This window comes from Narcine bancroftii, chromosome 6, assembly GCF_036971445.1.
Source record: "Narcine bancroftii isolate sNarBan1 chromosome 6, sNarBan1.hap1, whole genome shotgun sequence".
Classification (NCBI taxonomy): Eukaryota; Metazoa; Chordata; class Chondrichthyes; order Torpediniformes; family Narcinidae; genus Narcine; species Narcine bancroftii.
This window is the reverse complement of record NC_091474.1, coordinates 186038210-186059252: the sequence shown is the minus strand read 5'-3', so window position 1 is coordinate 186059252 and position 21043 is coordinate 186038210. Positions and strand designations below refer to the sequence as shown.

The 21043-nt window shown below is 38.6% G+C and overlaps 1 protein-coding gene across 6 annotated transcripts in view; it reads left to right on the top strand.

Moving 5' to 3' along the window:
- The window catches only part of themis (thymocyte selection associated), an 85558-nt gene extending 71275 nt beyond the window's left edge, over positions 1–14283 (top strand). For all 6 annotated transcript variants that reach the window (XM_069886972.1, XM_069886976.1, XM_069886973.1 and 3 more), the window contains 4 exons: positions 504–1552; positions 2592–2751; positions 3874–4020; positions 9809–14283. In XM_069886972.1, the coding sequence (XP_069743073.1) occupies positions 504–1552; positions 2592–2751; positions 3874–4020; positions 9809–9819 (1367 nt within the window). In that variant the 3' untranslated portion in view covers positions 9820–14283. The remainder of the gene's footprint in view (positions 1–503; positions 1553–2591; positions 2752–3873; positions 4021–9808) is intronic.
- The last annotated feature ends 6760 nt before the right edge of the window (positions 14284–21043 follow it).

Genomic DNA, 21043 nt, shown 5'->3' with positions numbered 1-21043 from the left:
TTGGAGTACTGTGTGCAGTTCTGATCATCGGATTACAGGAAGGTTGGGTGGGCTTTGGTAAGGGTGCAAAATAGGTTCCCCACCATGTTGCCTGAATTGGAGTATTATCAACAAAGAGTGGTTGGACAAACTCAGCCCTGAAGGCTGAGGAACAACCTGATAGGTGTATACAATTATGAGAGGCAAAGGGTAGATAATTGGAGAACACAGATTTAAGGTAGGGCAGTGGAATTTAAAAGGAATGTGTGATGCAAGTATATTTACTGTCAGGAACATGCTACTGGGGAAATGGTGAAAGCAGATACAGCGGCAGCATTTAAGAGACAGTCAGGCAGAGATAGAAGGATATGGACCACATACAAGCGAATGTAATTAGATTAAATTAGCATCATAGCCAGCAGGCAAGCTGTGGGCTGAATGGCCCATTCCTCTGCTTTACTGTTCTATATTATTTCTCTGTACTAATGAAGGAAATTGCTGAATTGCTTTCTCTTTTTCTACAGTCCAAGAGGATATTGTACACATACCATCTAATCTGGATGTTGAAGTTAAAGATATAACAGAAACGTATGACCTCAACTCCTTTGTACAACCCTTGTCTTTAAATTACATTTTTGAAAGACGGAATGAAGACTTCCCCTTGTTGGCTGAAATCATTGAGTGGCCTCATTGTCAGCACATTTACAAATCATTGAATATAGGAAAACAAATAGTTGTTCACAGTAAATACATTTCCAAAACAGTAATTGCATCTGAGAACAGAAGTGATTTAAATAAAAAGCATTTTTTAATCCCCAAAAGCTACAAGGGTCAATTTAAAAGAAGGCCGAGGGAGTTCCCAACTGTGTACGACTTGGAGCTTGCCTTAAAAAACAATGAATCTTTGCATGTCATTGCAATGAAAGAGTTTGTGTCTGAGTATGCAGAGCTTGCCTCTGTTTGTGTAGGAGACCAGTTTCTTGTTCATTATCACCAGAGTATTGAAGTCAGCCACAAAGGAGAGAAATGGTTAATTGAAGCTGTGGCTTGTGAGAAAATTGCAGAGAAGGACCATGAAAAAGTCTTTCTTCCAACATATATGGAAGGGAACTTTGTGGAAGTCATTCATGATAAAAAACAGTATGATATTTCAGACATTTGTAAACAATTTAGCCTTCCCTTTAATGTTAAAGTATCCATGAGAGATTTGTCTATCAATGACAATTTAGTAGCCTTCCCCTCATTGCGAATTGAAGAGGAAATTGCAGATCCTTGCCTGCTAATCAGTTTATTCGATAGTCCATCTGAATGCTTCAGGATTCCAGTTCAGAGAGAAAGCATGACCATTCATGTAATACAAGGACAAGATGCACACATTCCATGCCCTACACCAAAAACCATTGTGGAAGAGATCAGTAAAGATATTTACTACATGCTGAGGAGATATGAAAACTCCACTTTGCTACCTCCTCCTCGTCCTCCAAAAAAACCTCAATCACCTATAGTGCCATCAACAACAATGAGGCTTCTTCCGCCTCAGCCAAGGAAACAAAATCCTCCTCAATCTCCAAAGGTAAGGCGTCTTTTGTTATCAAAAGAGGTGGACTACAGACCATTATATAGATGAACTCTGACCAGGAAATTCCCAACTGCAGAGTCAGATTGGCTCTGCAAAATGTCAATGAAAGTAGCACTTTTTGCCTGAGACTCCTGTAACTAAGGAATGAAACACAAAAGATACTGTGAATGTAGTAAAAACACACAGCAATGCTGGATGAACTCAGCTAGTCGCACAGCATCCATAAGAGGTAAAGATATATTATTGAAGTTTTGGGCCTAACCCTTTCTTCAAGGTATAAGCAAAGAACAGGAAGGCTTCAGAATAAAGACTGAAGAATGGGAAGGAGAGGAGTCCAGACCAATTTGATAAGAGGAGAAGTGAGAATTGATTTTGGCTCTGTGAAAGGAGACAGAGGGGGAGGGGAGGAAAGAGCGAGAGAGCTGGGGGAATGGTGACAGAGGAAGAAGTGGTGATGGTGGGGGGTTTTAATGGAAACCAGAGAAGTCGATATTTATGTTATCTGGTTGGATGGTGCCCTACAATTTCCAGATGGTCTAACTCTGGCAGTACATGAGACCACGGACGGACTTGTCAGCAAGTGAATGGGATGGGGAATTGAAATGGGTGGACACTGAGAGATCCACACTATTGCAGCGTACAGAGCCGAGGTGCTCAAAAGAGTGACCTCCCAGTCTGCTCCAGAATGATTGCCCAGTCAAACGGATGTTGGTCATTGTCTGAAAATCATTTCTAGAAGTCTATTTGTGAAAATATGGTAAAGGAAACAAGGCAACGCCTTGTGTGTAGTTGTTAACTTACTTATTGTTAATTTGCTTCTTTTGGGGACAGAGAATCTGAAGGAAATTATTCAGAGTCGATGTGAAGGTTAAAGTATTTTTTAAATTAGGATAAGCAAGCAGTCTGCTAAGGAGAGCATTGAAAAATCCGAGAAAACCAAAATACTTCAGTGCTTATATTGTTAGTATTACATATAAAGAGGTGATTTTTTTCTGTACTAATTTCCCACTGTTATTTTTTATTTTTAAATTAGAATTCACCAACAGGAATGCCAAGAAACAAAGCCAGCTCTCAAGATTTCATTCATGATGTCACTGCAAATTCAGAAAATATTACTCTTATTCTACCTGAAGAACAAGTGAAAGAAAGAATTAGACCCAGTGCACCCACAACTGACACAAGGCGACTGAAAGGTTTGTGATTTTCCAAGGCTGAAATACAACTACCCTTCTGAGGTGTTCAAGAGTAAGAGCGTTTTTTTAGTCAAACAGCATGGTAACAGGCCTTTCTGCCCCATGAGCCCGAGCTGACCACATGCACCAATTAACTTGTACGTGTTTGAAGGGTGAGAGGAAACCAGAGCACCTGGAGGAAACCCATGTAGACACAGGGAGAATGTACAAACTCCAGTGCCGGATTCGAACCTCTATCACTGTTATAGCATTGTGCTAACTGTTACACCGCACTTCCCTACTCACATGACTTATTTTTTGAAATGCACACTCTCAGATAAACTCAAATCTAGAGTTTTAAATTTGGACCTGTCCTTAGTTGATCTCCTTTTGGGGTAGGGATGCCTTTCATAATTAACATATTGATTTAACAGACTCTGTCATTACTGTTTATTCCTATGACATAAAATCAAAGTTTTTTTGGTAATGTAAGAACAAGTGGCTTAAAATAATGTAGCCATATTGCATGGTGATTTTGAAGACCTTATCATTATATATGCTCTATTGTATTCATGAAATAGTGTTCCCTAATACAATTTTAAAGCAATCATAAAGCAATCTTTTATACTTTAAGTATCCATATATTGCAGTCCGCATCTTGGAATAAGACTTCCTTCATAATTAAGCTGAAATGTTAGGAGTGAAGAGCAATATATTGTGATTGTTGCATTACTGATCCTACCTCTGTACCTCTGTGCTCTCATTTGCTCTTGGAATCAGGTCCCATGAGGCTACTGTTTTGAACAGTTATCAAGCAGGAGGGGAGATGCATGATAGGAGAGAAAGGGAAGTGGAAATGAATGAGAAAAATTAAAACTCTGCCCACTGCTCAAAACAGCAGCCTTCTGGAATTTAATACCCAGAGCAAAGGTAACCTGGCTTGAAAAGTTTGGGAACTGCTACTTACATTAAATAAACATATTGTGACTCTATTAAAACAGTAGGAATTGTGAGGAAGCTATCCTATAATTACTAAACTGTACACTGTGGTTGTAACGTAAAAATTATTGAGTTTTGATCAGTGACTTGGTTATCCATTACAGTTATCTTTGTAAACCATACCTTTCATTTTTTTTTCTTCAGCCACAAGCCTTGCTGTAGGTTTTGAAAACTTGGATTTATTTGACAAATATGATAATGAATATATCAATGACCATGAAGTTGAAGATTTAAGGAAACAGTTGAATGAAAATGCATGCCAAAGAAAGAAAAACAACAAGAAAAGGAGAGGTATAGTTAAAATTTTCATCATTCTAGACCATTTATATTAGTTGCCAAATTGATGTGGTCAGTTAATGAAAGTTAAATGAACTTCCTGTCAAAGTAAAAGTGAGGCAAATGGTATGTCCTGTTTGTCTAAATGTAATTGGAACTGTAACTTTGCGTGAAAGGTTGATGGGCATGGATATCCAGAGATTGCTGTCTGGGTTGCATGGCCCCATAACTAATCATGATAGATAGCTATGTCACAACTCAGGCATTGATTGACATAAATTTATAACATTCAAGCAGTAGATACACATTAAACATACCAAAAGCTTGTCATTTGAAGTACAAGTATCCATTTAACAATATGTTCAGTTATTGTAACTGTCAATCAGCTACTCAGGCATGGTAATTGATTTATTTCATTCATTCTGACATGCTTTAATTTTCATTTTAAGTTTTAAAAATGTATATATTTGAAAAACTACAGATATTGGAGTTCTAAAATTAAATAATTCTGAAATATTTATCCATATTTATTTTATATTATATTTTATGTATCTATGTGATTATTATGTGCGATGTACTATATGTGTATGTGTCTGCACTGTGGTCCAGAGAAATGCTGTTTCATCTGGTTTTGTATGCGCAGTCACTTCATAATAAACTTGTGCTTGTAAAGGAGGGGTTCCCAACCTTTTTCCTTGGGCATTTTTATAGGTTCCCGTGTACCCCTAAAAATTAAGGATTAAAAAAAACACGACATTGTGCAATCTGACTACAGATTACAACACCATGTATTGTACAGTAGTGGTTATTCTCTCAGACCCAATGTACCCCCTGAAAAGTGGAAATGTTCCACTGGGGGTACATGTACCCCAGGTTGGGAACCCCTGTTGTAAAGGGAAATGGTGAAAATACTCAGCAGATCGAGCAATGTCCATAGAGAGGGAAACAGAGTCAATGGATGTTTCAGGGCCATTATCTTCTGTCAGAACTGGGGAAAATTAGAATTGTGTTTTAAGTTGCAGAGAAACTGGAGGGATGGAGAGGACAGGATTACACAAGTTAGAGGAGGCAGGAGACTGTTCAGATACCCAGCCACCTCCTTTGCCTCAGAGACTTTAAGCAGTTTGAAGCTCAGAACCTTAAATATATAAGTGCAAGACAAATACATGCATTGTGGTTTAAGGTGCCAAAATTATGGGTCACTCAAATGTTATTACTTCGTACATCATAGAGTTTGATCTGTGCATGTGACTGCTTACGCTGGAGAATGCTGGGACTGTGTGGGGAGCAGTTGTTAGTGGTCAGTGGTTCTAATCGTCCCATTATTTGTGTTCTTGAGGGTAGAGGTTATGCAATCAATACAGGTAAGGGCAGAGCTCTTCCTGAGAATTTCTCATAACCTGAACTATCCGCCACTCAGAACTAGTGTGTGTGAGAGGATCACATAAACTGTTGTGACAGTGGAGCGAGTGGCTGCCGGCTGATCTCATTAACTCAGTGGGTGTGTCTGCTCAGCAGCTTGTCCAAAGTTATTGGTCAGGGTGGTTGTGGGAAGAGAAGTAATATAGTAATAGTTTGTTCTTTTCACCACCTCTATTCTTGACTTCCTGTGTAAGAATGCTTGATGTCTGGCAATTAGCACAACAGAAAAGCTTTGATGGGATTTTTTTTTAGTTATCAGAAGTTTAAAGCTTGTTTAACAAATTTTTCAAGTAATATTCACACCTGCAAGCATTCATTGGGCTCAGAGTTTTATACACTGGAATCATCTTGTCATTAATATAAGACCATAAAATCATAAGCACATAGAAGCAAAAATTGGGTTATTCAGCCCCTGCCCTTCAATCATGATCTGATCTATTTTCCAACTCAGCCCCACAGCCTGGCCTTCTTCTCATAACCTTTGATGTCCTGGCTAATCAATAACCTATCAATCTCTGCCTTAAATACACCCAATGACCTGGCCTCTTCAACTGCCTGTGGAAATAAATTCTACAGATTTGCCACCCTCTGGCTGAAGAAATTTCTATGCATCTCTGTTCTAAGCAGACACTCTTTAATCCTGAAGTTGTGCCCTCTTGTCCTTGACTCTCCCACCATAGGAAATAATCTTTCAACATCTACTCTGTCCATGCCTTCCAATATTTGATATGTTTCAGTGAGACTCCCCTTGTTCTCCTAAATTCCAATGAATACAGGTCAAGCGCTGCCAAACGATCCTTGTATGTTAATTCTCTCACTCCCAAAACCGTCGTAGTGAACCTCCTTCTAACCCTCTCTAAAGTCAGCACATACTTTCTTAAATGAGGAGCCTACAACTGCTCACAATACTCCAAGTAAGGTCTCACCATTGCCTTAAAGAGCCTCAACATCATATCCCTGCTCTTAATTTCTATTCCGCTTGAAATGAATGCCACCATTGCATTTGCCTTCTTTACCACCATCTCAACCTGCAAGTTTAACTTCAGGTTATCCTGCACGAGGACTCCTAGGTCCATTTGCATCTGGATATTTTCAATTTTCTCCCCATTTAAAAAATTGTCTACTCGTTTATTTTTTTCCACCAAAGCACATGACTGTACTCTTTGCAAACTTATATTTCATTTGCCACTTCTCTACCCATTTTCTTAATATTTCTGAAGTCCACCTGCAGCCTTCATGTTTCCTCTACACTATCTGCTCCTCCACCTACCTTCATATTGTCTGCAAACTTGGCCACAAAGCCATTCATTCCATAACCCAAATCATTAATATACAACATAAAAAGAAGTGCCCCAATGCCACTAGCATCCAGCAGTTAATCAGAATATAATGCTTGTATTCTAATTCTCTGCTTCCTGCCAACCAACCAATGCTCTATCCATGCTAGTATGTTTCCTGTTGAGTAAGCCTTTATATAATAAGCCTCATGAGCTGCACATTGTCAGACCGTCTGAAAAACTAATAACAACATCCACTCCATCTCTCTTATCCAGCCGGTTTGTCACCTCCTCAAAGAATTCCAATAGGTTTGTCAAGCAAGATTTTTCCTAAGGAAACCATGCTGGCTTTGATGTATCCTGTTATGTGTCTCCAAGTATTCTGTAACCTCATCCTTTACAATTGATTCCAATATCTTCCTAACCATTGATGTCAGGTTAACCAGACTATAATTTCCTTTCTACTGCCTCCCCCTCCCCTTTCTTGAATAATGGGGTGACAATTTGCTATTTTCCAGTCTCCAGGACCAAACCAGAATCTATTATTTCCTGAAAGATCATTATCAATGCCTCCACAATCTCTATCACTACTTCTTTCAGGATCTGAGGATACAATTCATCTGGTGTTACAGGCCCAGAAGACCCCAAAACACACCAGCAATAGAAATTCACCAAGACAAATGGTTACTTAAACAAAAGTTGCTTTTAATTTTCTTTAAACATAAAAACAGGATCAAACTTTAACTTATTAACTTCTAATTCTAAGCACACGTGTTTGTAATGTGTATATGTTTAGAAACGTTCTTTGATTTACAGTCCAATCTCACTTCTCACTCATCGAAGATCACCGGTATCAGGCAATTCTTACATTGTGCACAGAATTTAACATTTATGAATTTTCACCAGGCTCTAGTGAAAAAGTTACCACTCAGGAGGGTTCTAGTTGGTTTCAGAGAGAGATTTGTTGCTCGTTGGACACGTACAAACTGATTTCCCATGATCAGTTACTTCAGTGTCTTGCCAAAGAAACTTGCCCCATCAGAGTTTTCCAAATGATAACCTCTTATTCCAGGTCACCACAGAGTTCCTCTTGTTTCCTTTATTTCAGGTTAAACAATCTAGCCGGCCATTTCCACTTGTAAGGACCACAAGGGTTTTTCAACAGGCTGAACTCAGAACTCACAACCCGTCTTCAAAATGGGATTTAAAACAAGCTTCCAAAAGCCACTGCAGAAGTCATTTCTCTCTCTCTCTCTCTCACTCTCTCTCTCTCTGTCTTTCTGTCTTTCAGAGAAGAATCCTGTTTGGTCTTTTCTCTCTCTCTGCTTGCAAAACCACACGACGCTCTTAGAACAGCAAACTGCAAGCAGACAGATTGCCAGCACCAGAATCAATTTCTACCTGGCAACCTGTTGCTTTCAAAACAATAATCTATTTACTCCACAGCATGTCCAATTAACACCTACTTGTGAAGTCTCTATAGGCAGTCTTCAAAGTTTCTGTAAAGTCACTATGAGGTCTCCTTAAGCATAGCTCTTGCACTTCAAATGAGATGTCTTTTGCGAAGTGTTTGTGGTGACCTACACTAAACCCCCACAATCTATCTCTTTTAAAGACATAGTAATATATAATATAAAATATAATATGTCTCATCACATCTAGTCCTGGAGACATCACCCTTAGACCATTCAGCTTTCTGAGCACCTTCTCCCTTGAAATAGTAACCGTACTCACTTCCCTTCCCTGATACACTTCGAATCTGGTATGCTGCTATGTATTGCACAGTGAATACAGATGCAAAATATTCATTTTGTTCCTCTGCCATCTCCTTGTCTCCCATTATTATTCCCCATCATATTTTTTAGTGTTCTTATATCCACTCTCACCTCTTTTTTATTCTTTATATACTTGAAGAAGCTTTTTTGTATTATTTGCTAGCCTACTTTCATACTTCAGCTTTTCCCTCCTTATGAGTTTTTAGTTACTTCTGTATCCTCTATCTTCCAACTCATTTTTGCTTCCTTGTATGCCCTCTCTTTTGCTTTCACGTTGGCTTTTACTTTCCTTGTAGGGAAGCCTCTGTTGTGATATTTTTCCTTCCAAATATTTCCTCTTTTTTGGAATGTGTCCTGCACCTTCGCCATTTACTGTTGCTCTGCTATCTTCCCCATTAGTGCTTCCTTCCAATCTATTTGATCCAGTTCCTCTCTCATGCCAATGTAATTCCCTTTACTCCACTGAAATACTGACACATCTGGCTTTAGTTTCTCCTTGTTAAACCTCAAATTGAACTCATTCATATAATCATATACGGTGGCTTGTTACTTTGATGACATTGTTGTACACTCTGGGTTGAGATGAAAAGTTTGTCCATTAAATGAACAAATACTCAGAATTACCTTTCCACCATACAGTCTTATTGAAATGTTCAGCTCTGACATTAGGGTACTGTAGAGCTCGTTGAAAGAACCAAAGACTTGTTGATCCAAACCAAGGCTTTTATTAGCAAAAGACAGGAGCTCTTCACAGGTGGCTGACCAGTCCGGAATGATCCAACCTGGCTAGGGACACAACCCTTTAAGGCCCAGACAGTAGGCGTGGCTAAGATCTCAGCCAATCACTGTAAGCACAGTCATTACACTCTAGATACTGTAACTATATATATTGGTGATAGATCTGTACTATCACAGGTACCACAAAACCTTGGGAACTCACAATACAGAGAGAATTTCAGTCGACCCTTTGGTAAAATTTTGATTATCCTTGAGTTATACATTCTTGCTTCAGCCAATTGAAGATAGGTAGATGTAAGGAATCAGGAATCCTTATGCAGCATTTTCTTCCTTAATCTTAAAGCATACATTTCCTTAACCTTCACAAAAGTTTTGCTGAGAAGCAGTATAGCTGTCCCTGACCATATCCACACAGCACCCTCTTTGGCTTCACTTGATCGCTCTATAGTCCACACAGGTTCCCCATTTCTTTACTATTTGATCCAATCCTTTCTGAGACTTACATTTGGGGTAAAGAATATGCCAAGGTGAATTTCTGCCTCATGATGTACATTCTGTTTTGACTTAACACTGTTTGTGTCTCATTTTTAGAATTTCAATAAGAAGAATGAATTAACAAAGCAACTAAGAGAGCACAAGCAGGTATCTAGTCAGGAACAAGATATCTTCTCACCCATTCATCGCAATATTTTTTCCTCCAGATTTCTAAATGTAATTGATGTATCTGTTAAGCTTAAGACTTTTAAAGTTGTGCAGAACAAATATTTTAGCTTATGTTTTTAAAATGTTATAGTTGCTCTCCAGGCTGAAAATCTAATGGTGCCAAATCTGTTGTCATTAGGTTGACAGGAATTGGGTTTAATTTTGGTTGTGTGACTTTATTTTCTATATTTAGGAACCTGACATTTTGCAAGCAATTGAAATTCTTTTAAATATGAGGAGGATTTTGCTAGATCAGAATAGTTGCACTCAAGCAATATTTATTAGTTTCCATTTTACAATTCTGATGTATTTATTTTTGTTTGCATATTGTGATATTGTCGAATTTCTATTTCTGGATAAATCTATATTACCAGTGTTTGCAAACACATGAATTATCTGAACAATTTTGTAAATGCATCTAAAATTAAACCATATTGTAAACAAAAGGTTTCTGTATATTTCTATAATAGTGAAGTGAGTTTGATTTCAGATTTTCTCTTGTTGAGGAGACAGTGTTACTAATATGATAAAAGGTGGCTGGTCAAAGTCCTTTGGAATTTAATCTGTAACTCTAATGTCAACAACACTCTATAAGTTGAAACTCTAGTCCAGCACTCTTGCTGGACCTCAGAAAATCCAGCCCAAAGAAATTGCCCCAGATCATCTTCCTCTGAACAGGAACACTATTCTTTTTAGTTTAGACACACCCCATGTCATGCAAGGATTCAATGAAACATCCTTAACTTGGTTTCTGTAAATGCTGTCAGCTAAAATTGCAAAAGTTACAACAGATGAGCAGATGATTTAGTTTTAGATCTTAGTTAGAAGATTAGCATAGACCTATATTACAGAATCAAAACAATTTGGACTAAAGGAATTGCATGACCATAAGATGCCAGGTGAAAGAGTTTCAACCTGTACTTAGGTCACAGTCAGTTACCTTGTTTTGAATTTGATGCAGTAAATGTGGACTTGTGGAATAAATTATGGAATTTCTTCCTCAGAAAATCTGGAATTAAAATAATGCCAATCTCCAACAACACTGTGTATGCAAATTTGTTTTTAAAATTGATGGTACAAGGTGCACACTTTGGAGATGAATGAAATATATAGCCCATAATCAAATTTGCAGATGATACCACGGTGACTGGCCTGATCAGAGGGGATGATGAGACAACCTCTCGAGACAGCCTATTGGCCTCATGGTGGAGCAACAACAACTTGACATTTAACACCCAGAAGACCAAGGAGATCATTGTGGACTTCAGGCATGCTGGAAGCCACACTCATGCCCTTAATTCCATCAGTGGAGTTGTGGTGGAATGTGTGTCAAGCTTTAAATTCCTTGGTATCCACATTTCCGATGATCTCACCTGGTCCCTGAACTCCTCCATCCTGATCAAAGAGATGCAAGAACACCTTTATTTCCTGCGGAGCATGAAGAAAGTACACCTTTATCCCTGGATATTGATGAATTTTTACCACTGTACCTTTGAGAGCATACTTACCTAAGGCATCTCAGTGTGGTATGGCAATTGTCTCGTATTGAACCGTAAAACACTTCAGCGGGCAGTGAAAGCTGCACAGCAGATTATCAGCATCCGGTTGCCCACCATTGATAGCATCTATCAGGAACACTGTATGGGCAGGGAAAAGAGCATCATCAAGGATGCATCTCTTCCAAATTATGGACTTTTTACTCTTCTTCCATCTGGTAGGCACTACAGGAGCCTTCGCTCTCAACCCAGTGGACTCAAGAAGAGATTTTTTTCCTGAGACTGTGACCCTGCTGAACCCTAAATCACAGTGCTGAGTGATACTGCACTCATATTGTGCTGTCAGTACTTTTATAATTGTTTGCTCGCTGAATGCCCTTGATGTACTTGAATGTAGTTATTTGTATATTACACTATTTTTTAACCTCTGGTTGGATGCTAATTGTATTTCATTGGCTTTGTATTTTACTTGGCACAATGACAATACAGTTGAATCTAATCTAATCTAATAATTTAATAAGTCTGTACTCTTAACTGTGTTTAATTTTTGTTTATTTTACACAGTTCTCTGAGCAGATTAATAGGTTATCTGGAACATTCATATGGCCAAATAAAGTGCACCATTGCAGAGTATAGGATTGCAGTGAAAAGAAAGATCAATTAGCACCAAGCAAGGCTGCACAATAGAATTGTTCTGGGGTTTGTTCAGGATCCTGATGTCTGTGGGAAGAAACTGTCTTTATTGGTGCATGATTTCACATGCTTGCGTCTTTTCTCTGAAAGGAGGAGAGAGAAGAGAGTATGCATGAGGTGCGATGGGTCCTCCAGTACGTTGGCTGCCTTTCCTAGGCAGGGGAAGATATAGATACAATAATTCTGACAATTGGCTAAAAGGATTCTTGGGAATGTTGAGTTTTTTTTTAAAAAAGCAATAATTTCCAGAATTTTTTAACCCAGAGGTTAAAATCGTACCTTTGAATGACATGGTTTGACATGAACGAACATTTTGTAACTTTAATATGGCAATCTCAGAGGCATCCTCTGTTAGATTGGCTCGGAAATACATGGTTGTCTTTGATTTGCTAATTGACGCTCTGAAAGATTGGCACAATTGGTGCTCAATCTACTCTCATACCTTACATATTTTCTTGTAAGCTTAATGTATGTGGACAAAGTAAAGCAGAATATAAACGCTGAAATCTCGAACTGAGAGCATCACATATAGAAGTGCCCAGTTTTTGCTTCCAGTGTGTAAGACTTCATCACACTGCTACTCTTTTGCTTCTCTTTGTCTCATTGTTGGGAGCACTGGGCCATGCTAGTGGCGCCTCTTTGTGTGCCTTTATGGTATAACAAAATATGTTAATGAAATATGTGTTTAAAAGGGGAATAAGATTAGGTAGTTTAGGGCACTTTTCACAAGCAAACATCACATTTCAAAAAAGAGAAGCAGAAACAGAGACAGGAGCAGAAATTGAAACAAAAAGAAAGAGAGAGGAAGATAAAGGCTCCAGCGGTTAGTGGAAGGGGTGCAGAGAGAGAGGCAGCAGTCAGTGAAAGGCTGGCAAGTGAAAAGCCTGCCTTCAAGAAGGGTTTTGAGTTCTGAGTTCAGCCTATTCGAAATCTCTGTAGTGGCTAGTTATTGTTTCTACTGAAATAGGGGAAAATAACTTTTAGCAGTAACCTGGAAGAAGGCACATTTCTTCGGAAAGACAATTGAAGGAAATCAATTTGTATGTCTAACGAACAACAAACCTCTCTCTGCACCTACCAAAGACCTTGCTGTCTGGTAACAACTTAAATTAAGGCACCAGAGGTTGTAAAATGTAATGACTGTTTGATTCTGTTCACAGAACTGAAATCTGCCTGATACCAGTAAACTTGAAGACTGGACAGTGAAAAGGAACATCTTACGCACGCACTCACTCACACACACACACACTTTAGAATTAAGAGGAGATTAAGATAAGTAACTTAATAGTGATAAGTTAAATATTGATCTTCTTATTCTGCATTAAGAAAATAAAACCAATTTTGTTTAAGTAGCCAATGTCTTGGTGAATTTCTGTTGCTGCTGGTTAAGTTGCTACTTGGAGGATTATCCAACAGGTTAGACAGGAAATTGCTCAGAACAAAGGAATTTCCATGTGCTTGCCCTGTTGACCACACAGATTGAGTCATTTCCCCATGTGAGTCAAGGTTCAATCTATGCACAGTGATGAAAACCAGAGGTATAGGGTCAAGGTGGTGGCTACTTGTAACATGCATCTGGGGGAAATTCTAGTGTCAGATTTGTACCTTTTAGTTATAGGTGTACCGTGCCTGCCAATTAACAAGGGGTGGTGGGTACTGTTTGTTTTGTTCTCACATTTAACCATGGGAACCATGATTAATAATGATCTGTCGGGAGTACCGAGTATTTGTGTATTGCTTTGTCTGTGTGTTATGAGTGTGTTCCCTGTTGCCAATTCCTCCTCGTGTAAATAAAAACGACTGTTTGTTGATAAACCATATCTAGAACTTGTTACTTCTTGAACCCTCTAAACTTGTTTTCACCATCACAAGGGTGGATGAGGGATGGTTAGCATAGAGGATACATTTCATGAGGCCTTGCACAAGTGATCTTGATTCTTAGAGCACCATTAGGTTTCCAAATTTATGAGATCAGTTAAGAGAGAGAAGAAAGAGAGACATCCTTTTCAAATTGTCAGTTTGACCCACTTTAACCAGTAATCTGGTGGTCTCGTCATTTTTTCAATGGTATACTTTCAGTGTCTCTCTCGATTTTCCACTTGTTGCAATTTCACTTGGAATTGAATCTCTTCTTTTATCGTAGACACTTGCTAAGTTTGCAATGTTTTCACTATGTCAGCCACCTGTAATATTAAAGAATTTTTAAAAATTCATACTGAATATTTGGAATGTTTTCCTTAAATTTGAATATAATGATATTTTTAATAGACTGCAAAAAATTAACCCACTTCAACAAATGATTTTTTTTAACTAGGTTTCAGCATTTTAGTCTAGCAGTAGGCTAGCTGTGGTGTTCAAATATTCAATAGAGGCATAGAGAGGTGGACTAGCTCATGAAAGATTGTAGTCTGTCCATCTTGTAGTAGACTCAGAAACTGTAGAGGGTGATTTAATGAATATAATCCATGATAGTAATTTAATTTTAAAAATATCTTAAATTTCCCAATTCTGAAATAATCCCACTTCAACAGTTTGAAGAAGCTGTTCCTAACATTGGAAATGAGTCTAAAGGTACAATATTTATTTGGCTTGGCTTCGCGGACGAAGATTTATGGAGGGGTAATGTCCACGTCAGCTGCAGGCTCGTTTGTGGCTGACAAGTCCGAAGCGGGACAGGCAGACACGGTTGCAGCGGTTGCAAGGGAAAATTGGTTGGTTGGGGTTGGGTGTTGGGTTTTTCCTCCTTTGTCTTTTGTCAGTGAGGTGGGCTCTGTGGTCTTCTTCAAAGGAGGTTGCTGCCTGCCAAACTGAGGCGCCAAGAAGCACGGTTTGAGGCGATATCAGCCCACTGGCGGTGGTCAATGTGGCAGGCACCAAGAGATTTCTTTAGGCAGTCCTTGTACCTCTTCTTTGGTGCACCTCTGTCTCGGTGGCCAGTGGAGAACTCGCCATATAACACGATTTTGGGAAGGCGATGGTCCTCCATTCTGGAGACGTGACCTACCCAGCGCAGTTTGATCTTCAGCAGCGTGGATTCAATGCTGTCGGCCTCTGCCATCTCGAGTACTTCGATGTTGGAGATGAAGTCGCTCCAATGAATGTTGAGGATGGAGCGGAGACAATGCTGGTGGAAGCGTTCTAGGAGCTGTAGGTGATGCCGGTAGAGGACCCATGATTCGGAGCCGAACAGGAGTGTGGGTATGACAGTATATCATATACCTATTATCAAATAAACCTAAGGACCTTTTCTGCAAACTTTGCAGAGCAATTTTAATGAAGTATTGGAAAACACTTTTGGCTGATCCGTTTTTCATTTGGAGACAAAATCATGTATATGGTCACATCCAGCTACTGGCATCTGTAAGGACACCATCCCAAGTGTAGGGCAGCAGAGTCCACAGTTGCGACATATGAGGTATCACTAGTGCCATATGTGCCTCCAATAAAAGGCAATCAGAGTTGTCTTCAAAAGCTGCTAGGAATGCAGATTGTTTGAAGATTAAAGTGAATTGAATTCCAGGATTAATTATTCAGCAGGACTGGTGCTTTCCCCAAAAACTTTAAGGACTATCAAACTGACTTTAACTTGTAAGAGTTCAATTGGTCATAGTGAATTGAATCAGAATAAAATATAGAGCAAAACTGATTGCAGGGTAACAGATTTCCTGAGGAGAGTAATGAGATGGCCAAGAAATTGAGCTTGGATATCTGAGGAATGTTCAAAACAAGAGAGCTCAATCTTGATGAAGGGTTATGAGCTGAAGCATCAACTATTCTGTACTCCCACTGATTCTGCACAGCCTATAGAATGTTTTTTTTATTCCAGATTCCAGCATGGTGTGTCTTAATGGTCTGGGAGTGCTAGGAAAAAGTACCATTGAAAGGTACAGAGAGGTATGAAAAGGTACTGCTTGGGTTCAGGGACCTCAGGACGAGGAGCTGATGGGTTTGATTTGAAGGTGAAAGGGAAAACAAAGAAACCCATTTCAGGAATTTACATGTGGATGATTTTTTTTTTAAATTGATGCTTGAAAGGGCCTTGTGTTAGAACAGGTAAACACCTGCCAAAGATCTGAATGGTATTCTGGAACATTGTATGCTTGGGACTATAAATACAGCAATAGTCATGTTGATGAGAATGAAAATATGTCCTCAGATGTTGGACAGGTTTGGATTAGAACTTCTCATCCTCAATAACTTCTGATTTGACTCAACCCACTTCCGACAAATCAAAAGAGTAGCCATGAGTACCCCATGGGTCTTAATTATGACTGCCTTTTTGCTGGCATTGTGGACTATTCCATATTGAAAGCCTACACAGGAAAGACTCATTAACTTTTCCTCTGTTATATTGATAACTACACTGGTGCTGTCTCATGTATCCACGATGAGCTAGTCAATTTTATTCACTTCACTGCTAACTTTCACCCTGATCTCAAATTCACTTGGCCATTCTCCATCTACCCTCTCTCCTTTATTGATCTCTCTGTCTCCATCTCGGGAAACAAATTTTCGACAGACGTTTTTTACAAACCTCCCAAATCTCACCTCAACTACAGTTCACACCCAGTCCCCTGTAAGGATTTTATTCCTTTTTCTCAATTTCTCCTTCTCCATCATATCTGCTCCCAAGATGAGGTCTTCCAGTCTAGATCATCTGAGATGTCCTTCTTCTCCATAAAATGTGGCTTCTCCTCTATCACCATCAACTCAGCTCTTACCCACATCTGCCCTGGTCCCTCTGCTCAACGAGACAACAAAAACAGGATTGCCCTTGGCTTCACCTACCACCCCACCAGCCTCCACATCTAACATATTATCTGCCGCAATTTCCGTCACCTACAACATGATCCTACCACCAGACACATCTTCCTTTCTCATCTCCTCTCTGGCTTCCATAGGAACCACTCCCTTTATGATTCCCTTGTCACTCAACCCTTCCCACGAATTTCCCCCTTGGCACCTTCCCCTGTGACCTTGGGAATTGCCACACCTGTGCCACACCTCCTCCCTCACCACCACTCTGGACCCCAAACAGTCCTTCCAGTGAAGCAACATTTCACTTGTGAATCGGCATGAGTCATCTACTACATCCTGTGCTCCCGTTGTGGCCTTCTCTACAACAGAGAGATTGGATGCAGACTGGGAGATCCCTTCACTGAGCACCTTCGCTCTGTCCTCATCAATGACAGGGATCTCCCAGTGGCCAATCTTTTCAAATCTGTGTTCCATTCCCACACTGACATGTCTGTCCATAGCCTCATGCACTGCCAAACCAAATCCACCCTTAAGTTTGAGGAGCAACATCTAATATTCTCACTTTGCACCCTCCAACCAGATGGAATTAACATTGACTTCTCCGGTTCCTGCTAGATCGCCCCCCATTTCCCCTCTCTTCCCTATTAGTCTGTCTCCTTTCCTCCCTTTCCTCTCCATTCATAGAGCCATCCCCCTTCCCTTATCCACCTTTTGTCTGTGGGCCTGTGCTCCTCACCTGCCCCTCCCCTACCATTTTATTCAGGTGCCTGTCTACATTTCGCTCTTACCTTGATAAAGGGCTCAGCCTGAAATGCTGGTTATCTATCTTTATCTTTGCATTATAAAATATGTTGTTGACCTGCTGAATTTCTCCAGCGTTTTGTGTTTTTACTTCTATCACGGTGTCTGCAGAGTTTTGCGTTTTACCTTTGAATTAGCTGTGGTCAGGCCAGGTACTGTATTAATTTTATACCTGAGCAGATCACTACTATCAGTATCAATAAACAGTACCAAACTGTTAAGTGAATTGTGCTTACTGAGAGTATCTTTAGTTACTGTAGATCACATGAAAATATTAAATAAATGCACTAGAAACATACTACTGAATATTCATATCCCAGAAGCACAAAGCACACAAAGCAAAACAGGCATTGACCACTATGCTTTCACATAAGATTTCATGATTAAGTGCGGAGTAATTTCTATGAAATACAACTTTTCAAAAAGTAACTAAATAGTTTGAAGTTATAATGAAGTCTAAGATATTGCTGCAATTTTAATTTTGCACAGTACTCCACAAATTAAATTCTATACTCCCATCAGTATTTTGGGTGATACACTTCATTATGGAAACCAAGCAGTTGGTTCTACTAACATTACTAAACATTACTAAACTCTGCTAAAACTATCTTATGAGATAAGATCAATGTGTTGTAAGGTCATCACCCTGAAATATTCACTCTGCGGATGCAGCCTGACCTGTCAACTATTTACAGCAATTTCTGTTATTTCATCAAGTTATATTTTAGCAGCAGATATACAATGTGAAATAGATATAAATTTCATGGCAAGCAAGCCAATGTTTCATTTTCATGTGAAGAATGAAGGAAGAAGATCAACAGAGATAGAGCATTTTTAATCAAATTTCACAGGAAGCCTTAAAACTCACTGTTGCTGCAAGGGTTCAGAAGGGCTAGAAGATTTCCACTCAAGGACAATGATTACCAGAAAAAAAACATGAAGGATTCAAGATTTTCCTTGATTTCTGGGCTCCAACTTGAAAATGAAACATTGGCTTGCTTGCCATGGAATTTATATCTATTTCACATTGTATATCTGCTGCTAAAATATAACTTGATGAAATTACAGAAATTGCTGTAAATAGTTGACAGGTCAGGCCGCAGAGTGAATATTTCAGGGTGATGACCTCACAACACATTGATCTTATCATCTCATAAGATAGTTTTAGCAGAGCGTGGAATGTTAGCAGAAGCAACTCCTTGGTTTCCATAATGAAGTATATCACCCAAAATACTGATGGAGTATAGAATTTAATTTGTGGAGTATTGTGCAAAATTAAAATTGCAGCAATATCTTAGACTTTATTATAACTTCAAACTATTTAGTTACTGTTTGAAAAGTTATATTTCATAGCAATTACTCTGCACTTAATCATGAAATCTTATGTGAAAGCATAGTGGTCAATGCCTGTTTTGTTTTGTGCTTCTGGGATATGAGAATTCACTAGTATGTTTCTAGTGCATTTATTTAATATTTTCATGTGATCTACAGTAACTAAAGATACCTGATGCAGATTGCATTGTTTAGACCCCAAAATGTCATATTTCTTCCGTCGTGAGCAACGAATATACATAGATCATGGCGTTATCTTAGACTTCAAAAAGATTGAGGTCAGTACTTAAAATGTCAGAGAGGTGCAGCCTGATGAATCTGTTGTATGTAGCTCCATTTTGTTCTCCATTATGATTTACGTGTCATATACTTTAGTCCCCTTATATACTATAAAATAAAATTTGGCTGATAGATATAAAGAAAAACAAAACATGTTTGTGCCCATTTACAAATATTTAATCCTTTAAGGGCATGCAATACTGCATTTTCAAAACAAGTTAGATGACATCCGGACAACTAAAATTTTGATTCCTGAACACTTTTGGATGGATTTTTGGCTGATCACAAAATTCACTTTAAAAAAAAATCTTATCACATACAATTTTTAGATAAATCCTATTTTTGTAATTTCCGGTCATATTTTAAGTCTACTTCAAGCATATAAAACCACAAAGTCCATTATGTCATTGAAAATTCATTTTCTGCATTTGCACTTGGACCTCTTCCCTGTGAAAATCAGTGGCAAACATTTTTAGGTAAGGTGAACTATTGCAATGTGTTAGCATCATTATGTGATTCAATATGCTAAATTCAATAAAAGTTAATTTAATACTTCTCCAACTTTGTACGTGATATAGCAAATCTGAACATTTTTGTGTTCAGCTTGAAATTGTCTATCATAATCCTAAATTTTATTTCAGGAAGCAAACCTTTTGAAAAAAATTGTTGTCTAGTGTTATTAATAACTCTTCATAAATTGCTTAATTGAGATCCGCTGAGATAGAAAAATTAGCGGAAAAAAGGGCAAAAAATGTTACCCATTATGATGTGGCTATTTGATACACCAATAGTATCTTGGATGTTCTGCAAGATTTGACAATGGTAACCCAAATGAAAACTTCACCATATAGCAACACATGATCTTCTTCACAAATTTGAGAGGGCATTAAAGAGACAATTATTTTCCTTATTGAGAACTTTAAACTGGTAATTAGTGTTTCTTGAAATTAACCATGTGAGGGAGGATGTTTGTTGGCAAGGCAACCTCTTCTCTTTACTCAGATGGAAGCCCTTGAGTTTGAGAGTTGATTTAGAAAAACTGGATTAAATGGAAATTTTAACCACACATTGACAAAGAGTACAAGATGCCATTGTCTATCACCATGTGTGACATTTCCAGGCCTTTACAAAATGGCAGGTGATATACATTGAGTGGCCATATGGTAGGCAACATGGCTATCTCCATATACAGTATCTCCACATTCTTTCTGTTTGATATCCCAGCTTTCTGTTGACACATATTTTGTATCATGTCTTGTGATACAAAATGATTAACGATTGTAATGTGTCTGACAAAATGAATGACCTTCAAGTAAATGTGCATTTTTGTGTTTGCTTACTGAGCTGGTGTTACTCATTATTTAAGACAGACATCTCTGCAATGCATGTTGTAGCATCCCTGTTCTTATTACTGAGCATAGGATGTGATTTTCTGAAAATAATATCTTAGGTTTCATTGTTAATTCAGATTATTTTGTACTGTGAGGTTATATTTCATGAGATTGCTCTGCACCTAATCATGAAATCTTATGTGGAAGCATAGAGAGGCCGATAAAATTTGCAGACTTTGGCTGAGTTGAACATCCTAATTGCACAGAAACATTGTCGAAAATATACATACAGAATGTATGATTGAAAGCCATTAAATTAACATCAGGGAATGATTGAAAGAGGCCTGGCTGGTTGTACTGGTTGTATCAGGCAGCTGTTGTTTAATTCCAGTGTCCATAACCCTGAGCGTTTACATCTTTACAACTCACATGAG